The sequence below is a fragment of the Neopelma chrysocephalum genome, unplaced genomic scaffold (assembly GCF_003984885.1).
Source record: "Neopelma chrysocephalum unplaced genomic scaffold, ASM398488v2 Primary Assembly neopelma1_185080, whole genome shotgun sequence".
Classification (NCBI taxonomy): domain Eukaryota; kingdom Metazoa; phylum Chordata; class Aves; order Passeriformes; family Pipridae; genus Neopelma; species Neopelma chrysocephalum.
The window spans coordinates 1-6,606 of record NW_020938622.1 but is presented as its reverse complement, the minus strand read 5'-3'; the positions used below and the strand labels follow the sequence as shown (position 1 = coordinate 6,606).

The 6,606-nt window shown below is 66.8% G+C and overlaps 1 protein-coding gene across 1 annotated transcript; it reads left to right on the top strand.

Annotated features, from left to right (window-relative positions):
- Positions 1–175: 175 nt before the first annotated feature.
- Positions 176–6,393, top strand: LOC113962783 (integrin alpha-10-like; the record flags this gene model as incomplete). Its single annotated transcript, XM_027673551.1, has 15 exons — positions 176–326; positions 677–842; positions 937–1,010; positions 1,113–1,257; positions 1,628–1,776; positions 1,864–2,007; positions 2,591–2,794; positions 2,878–3,008; positions 3,687–3,853; positions 4,567–4,709; positions 4,798–4,905; positions 4,990–5,075; positions 5,145–5,286; positions 6,143–6,235; positions 6,317–6,393. Coding segments are annotated over 15 exons (1,980 nt in total), but the record flags the coding sequence as incomplete, so codon positions are not given.
- Positions 6,394–6,606: the final 213 nt, after the last annotated feature.

The window sequence follows — 6,606 nt, the reverse complement described above, 5'->3', positions numbered from 1 at the left end:
TATCAGGGCTAGGATCGAGTCAGGGTTTGGATGAGGGTTGGGGTTGGGGTCAGGACTGAGACCGGGATGTGGATCAGGGCTGGGGTTGAGATCGGGGTCCGGGTTGGGACCAGGGTGGGGTCCGGGAGCAGGATTAGGACGGGGCTCGTGCTGACGGCCCCGTTCGTTCCGGCAGCGCCGAGTCCTTCAGCGCCGAGCGGGGCGGGCGCCCTGGGGCTGCGCGGCTGCTGCTGGTGGTGACGGACGGGGAGTCCCACGACGGGGAGGAGCTGCCGGCGGCGCTGGCCGAGTGCGAGCGGCGCAACATCACCCGCTACGCCATCGCCGTGAGCTCCGGCCCCGTGTCCTCCTCCACCCCGGGGGGGTTGTCCCGCTGACCCCCGTCCCCGTGTTCCCTCCGCCCCGGGAGGGAGGAGTCCCCTTGACCCCCGGCCCCGTGTCCCCTCCGTCCCGGGGGGAGTCTCCCACTGACCCCCGTCCCCCTGTCCCCTCCGTCCTGGGGGGAGTGTCCCACTGATCCCCGTCCCCCTGTCCCCTCCGTCCCGGGGGAGGTGTCCCCCTGACCCCTGTCCCCCTGTCCCCTCCGCCCCGGGAGGGAGAAGTCCCCCTGACCCCCGGCCCCGTGTCCCCCTCCGTCCCGGGGGGAGTGTCCCGCTGACCCCCGGCCCTCCCGCAGGTCCTGGGGCACTACCTGCGGCGGCAGCAGGATCCCGAGGATTTCATCCGGGAGATCAAGTTCATCGCCAGCGACCCCGACGAGAAGTACTTCTTCAACGTCACCGACGAGGCCGCCCTCAACGACATCGTGGACGCGCTGGGAGATCGGATCTTCAGCCTCGAAGGTGCCGCGCCGGGGCCGGGAGCTCGGGAAGGGATGGGAATTCCGGCTGGAAGCGCGCAGCTGGAGGAACAGCGTCCCCTTCCTGCCGCTGTCAGGCACCCGTGAGGACAACGAGAGCGCCTTCGAGCTGGAGATGTCCCAGATCGGCTTCTCCATCCACCTCCTCGAGGTGATCCCGCCGGGAAGCCCATCCCGGCCCTGCTGAGCGTCCTGGGATGGGATGGTGGCCTTAGGGGGGGATTGCGGTGACACGTCCCTCCCATCCCGGCAGGACGGGATCCTCTTTGGAATGGTGGGAGCCTACGACTGGGAGGGGGGCGTGCTGGAGGAGAGCCGGCGAGGGCGCATCATCCCACCCCGGGAAGCATTCCAGGGGGAATTCCCGCTGGAGCTGAAGAACCACGCGGCGTATCTCGGTACGGGGGGGTCCCCAGGGATGGGGGGAAACCAGGGATGGGGGGAAACCAGGGATACTCCATATTCTTGAGATCTGAGATGAACTAGGGATATTCCTTGTCCCGGAGATCTCGGGGGGGCATATGGGATTCTCCGTGTCCCCAGGGATGGGGAGTGAGCCAGGGATGATCCAGGGATGAAACGGGAATGCTCCACGTGCCGGAGACACGGGGTGAAGTGGGGACACTCCGTGTCACGGATATTCGGGATGCTGAGATGCTCGCGATCCAGATATTTGTGATCCTGATATTTCGGGTGCCCCGGGAACACCCCGGGGGTCCCGTGTGCCCAGGGCTGTCCCCCCCGCTGACCCCGCTGCCCCCCCCCCAGGTTACTCGGTGTCCTCGCTGCGGCTGCCGGGGGGGCAGCGCCTGTTGGTGGCCGGAGCCCCCCGATTCCAGCACAAGGGCAAAGTCCTCCTGTTCCAGCTGGACCCCGCGGGCACCGTCACGGTGACCCAGACGCTGATGGGGGAGCAGGTGAGGGGAGGCAGAGGGGCCGGGGGGGGGTGGTGGTGTTCGGGGTCCCCCCCCCCGCGGCCTCACAGCCCTTCTGCACCCCCCCAGATCGGCTCCTACTTCGGCAGCGAGGTGCTGGCCCTGGACCTGGAGGGGGACGGGGCCACCGACCTGCTGCTGGTGGCAGCGCCCACCTACCTGGGGGGCCAGAGCAGGGAGGCGGGGAAGGTCTACCTGTACCGCGTGGGGCAGGTCAGGGGGGGCACGGCAGGGGCTGGGGGGGCTGCGGAGGGGCTTCGGGGGGGCAGGGGAGGGAGGGGGGATCTGTAGTGCGTGGGGTGGGTGAGAGGGAGCACGTGAGGGGCTGGGGGGCCGGTGGGAGGGGTCCCTGTGCCATGAGGGGCAGGTGAGGGGTTGGGGAGGTACCTGTGCCATGGGGGGGCAGGGGAGGGTGGGAGGGGTCCCTGTGCCGTGTGGGGCAGGGGAGGGGCTTGGGGGGGGACGGGCAGGGGGATTGGGGTGCAGGGGATGGGGGGGATCGGGGAACGCAGCGGGATCTGGGGGGGGCTATTGGGGGGTGCGGGGGGAGCACAGGGGACTGGGGGGGGTTGGATCAGCGGGATGCGATGGGATCGGGGGGCACAGCGGGATCGGGAGGGGTGCTGGGGGAGTGCAGGGGACTGGGGGGGGGACCAGCCGGATGCAAAGGGATTGCAGGGATGCAGGGATTGGGGGGGACGGAGAGGTCGGGGCAGTTTGGGGGAATTGAGGGGACGGAGGGGAACACAGCGGGATTTTGGGGGGGTACCGAGGGCCCTCCCCGCGCCCCTCCCAGGACCGCCTGAGCCCCGCAGGGTCTCTGCACCCCGAGGCGCGGCCGCAGGACTCGCGGTTCGGCTCCGCGCTGGGCGCGGTGCCGGACCTGGGGCAGGACGGGCTGGCGGGCGCCGTGGTGGGTGCCCCGCTGGAGGACGGGCACCGCGGGGCTCTCTACGTGTTCCACGGCGCCCCGGGCACCCTCGTGCCCCGGCACAAGCAGGTGAGACGGCGCCGGGAGCTCTGGGAGGGGCTGGGAAGGGCTCGGGGATGGGGAGCGCTGCCCGCAAAACGCTTCGTTCCCAGCGCATCGAGGCGGCGGCGCTGGGGTGGAACCTCCGCTATTTCGGGATCAGCGTGGACGGACGGATGGACATGGACGGGGACGGGCTGGTGGACGTGGCCGTGGGGGCGCAGGGGGCGGCCGTGGTGCTGCGGTGAGTCCGGGGGGGGGGACAGGGGAGGGAACAGGGGCAGCCCGGGGACGGGGTCATGAAGGGGGGACAGGGACGTTCAGGTGGGACAGAGACATCCTGGGGACAGGGACATCCTGGGGACAGGGATATGGAGGGGCACGGGGACATTTGGGGGGGACAGGGGCATGAAGGAGGATGGGGACATTCAGGGGGGACAGGGACACCCTGAAGACAGGGTCATGAAGGGGGGTGGGGACATTTGGGGGGATAAGGACACCCCGGGGGACAGGGACAACCCGGGGACAGGGATATGGAAGGGGACAGGGACATTCAGGGGAGATAGGGACACCCCGGGGACAGGGACATCCTGGGGACAGGGATATGGAAGTGGACAGGGACATTTGGGAGGGACAGGGACATGGGGGAACAGGGACACGCCGGGGACAGGGATATGGAAGGGGACTGGGACATACAAGGGGGACAGGGACACCCCGGGGACAGGGATATAGGAGGCGACAGGGATATGGAAGGGGACAGAGACATTCGAGGGCGACAGGAACACCCCGGGGACGGGGCGGTCCCTCGTGGGACCCTGGGATGCTCCCGAGATCCTCTCGGATCCCTCCCCCCGCGCCTGCGTTTCCCGATCCTGCAGCGGGATCTCCGTCCCTGTCCCCACACGATCCCGCTGTCCCTCAGGTCCCGCCGGATCGTCCGGGTGTCCGTGGGGGTGTCGGTGGAGCCGGGGGCCATCAGTGTCACCCGCAGGAACTGCCAGCGCGGCGGCTCCGGTGCCGTTTGCCTCCGCGCCCGGATCTGCTTCCGTGCCGGGACGCGCTCCCGGAGCCCCGGAGACATGGATATCGGTGAGTGTGGGCACCGGGGGGGGCTGCAGGGCCCTTGGAGCATCCCTGGAGCGTCCTGGAAGCGTCTGAAAGGGTCCTGGAGCGTCCTTGCGACATCCCGGAGTATCCCCAGAGCATCCCCGGGGCGTCCCAGGGAGTCCTGGAACATCCCGGGTTGGCCTTGGAGAACTCGGGAGCATTCCAGGAGCATTCCAGGAACATTCCAGGAGCATCCCAGGGTGTCCCCGGAGCGTCCCTGGGTGTCCCTGGAACATTCCTGGAGTGTCTCCGGGAGAACCCAGGAGCATCTCCAGGGGAGCCCTGGAGAATCCCTGGAGCATCCTGGGGGCCCTGGAGCATCTCGATGTCCCAGGAGCATCCCATGGGATTCCAGAGCATCCACATGGCACTTCTGGAGAACCCTGGAGCATCCCAGGGTGGCCCTGAAGCCTCTCCAGAGCATCCCATGGTGTCATTCCGGGGAAAGCATCCCAGCCTTTCCTGGAGCCCTTCCAGAGCATCCCAGGGTGTTCCTGGAGCATCCCACCCTTTCCTGGAGCCCCTCCAGAGCATCCCTGGGATGCACCCCAGGACTTCCCTGGAGTCCTGCTGGAGCATCCCAGGGTGTTCCTGGACTATCCCAGGACTTCCCTGGAGTCCTGCTGGAGCATCCCAGGGTGCCCCCACCCCCGTGGGTGCCCCTGCCCCTGAGCCCCTCCCTCTCTGCCCCCCAGATCTCCGGTACAACGTGTCCCTGGAGGAGCGGATCCCGGGATCCCGCGCCGCCTTCGACTCGGGCTCCCGCCGGCTGCTCCAGCGCCGGATCGAGCTCCCACTGGGAAGGCAGAGCTGCATCCGCGTCCCCTTCCACGTCCTGGTCAGCCCTGGGACCCCTCCCTGCCCCACGGGGGGAACTCTTCCCACCCTCCATTCCCGGGGGCTGACGGGATCTCCCGATCCCGCAGGACACCTCGGATTACCTGCGGCCCCTCGGCCTCACCCTCAGCTGGGCCCTGGACGAGGCCACGGGGCCGGTGCTGGATGAGGCGTCTCCCACCTCCCTCCGCAAGCTGGTGGGTACTGGGAAGGGCGTGATCCCCCCCCCGGACATCGGGATTCCCCCCTGGACACCGGGATCACGCTTGGGCTCCTCGCAGATCCCGTTTTTCAAGGACTGTGGGGAGGACGACGAGTGCGTCTCCGACCTGGTGCTCCGGGCCAGCGCGGACATCGCCGGCTCCAGGTATCCCCCGTGTCCTTCCCGGTGTCCCCGCGGTGTCCCCGGGATCCACAGTGACCCCTGGGATGGCAGGCAGAGCCCCCACGTCCTGCGGAAGGGCCGGAGGCGGATGCTGGTGCGGGTGGAGCTGGAAAACCGGGAGGAGAACGCCTACAACGCCAGCCTGTGGCTGCGGCTCTCCGGGAATCTCCACTTCTCCAGCCTCGTGCTCCAGGTGCGGCCCTGGGGGGTTCCCAAATCCCTGAGGAACCCCCCCCTCAGCATCCCTGGTCCCCTTGTCCCCCCACCAGGACAAAGAGGGGGACTCGAGTCTTCCAGGGAACCTCTGGGTCGTTCTTGTCCCAACCCCTTCCAGGTGGGATGAGGGGGTTGAGGGTGTTCCATTGGGTCCCCAAACGCATTCCACGTGGGATAGGGGGGTTAAGGTTGTTCCACTGGGTCCCCAAACCCATTCCAGGTGGGATGAGGGGGTCTGTTGTGTCCCCCCAACCCCTTCCAGGTGGGATGAGGGGAGCAGGGGCTGTTCCATGGGTCCCCAACCCCTTCCATGTGGGATGAGGGGGGTGAGGCTGTTCCATTGGGTCCCCAAACCCATTCCAGGTGGGACACGGGGGTTCTTTTGTGTCCCCCCAACCCCTTCCAGGTGGGACGAGGGGTTGAGGCTGTTCCATTGGATCCCCAAATCCATTCCAGGTGGGATGAGGGGGGTGAGGGTGTTCCATTGGGTCCCCAAACCCATTACAGGTGGGACATGGGCGTCTGTTGTGTCCCCCCAACCTCTTCCAGGTGGGATGAGGGGGGTGTGTGTGTTCCATTGGGTCCCCAAACCCATTCCAGGTGGGACATGGGGGTTTGTTATGTCCCCCCAACCTCTCCCAGGTGGGATGAGGGGGATCCACCACATCCCCCGGCTCCCAAGTGGGACTTTGGGGTCCGTTGTGTGTTCCCAACCCCCCCTCAGCAGCGGTAGCCCCCCCGTAGCCCCCCCCGCCCCCCCCCGGGGGGGGGGGCCCATCCCCCCCCCCCCTGTTTCCCGTGTCCCCCCAACTCCGTTTCCCCCTCCCCGGCAGGATCCCGGCGCGGTGAAGTTGGAATGTTCGGCGCTGGGGGGGCACCGCTGGCGCTGCAGCGTCGGGTACCCCGTGTTCCGCTCCCACGCCAAGGTAGGACCCCCCAGGACACCCCCTCTTCCCCCTCCTGGGACCCCCAAACCTTCATCTCACCCCCCTGAACCCCCCCTCCAGGTGTCCTTCACCCTGGAGCTGGAGTTCAGCTGCTCCGTCCTGCTGGACCGCGCCGAGGTCACGCTTGAGGCCACCAGGTAGGGGGGTTTTTATTTTCTTTATTTTTTATAAAAAACCCACCTCTCTATTATTTTGGTTTTACCCATTTTGTGTTTTGGTTTGTTTTTTTTTTTTACCTTTTTTGCTCTATTTCTCACCCTTTTTTGGGACTTTTTTTTAACCGTTTCTTTTATTTTTTAACTTTTTTTCGTTATTTTTATTAACCTCTTTTATATTTTTTAACCCTTTTT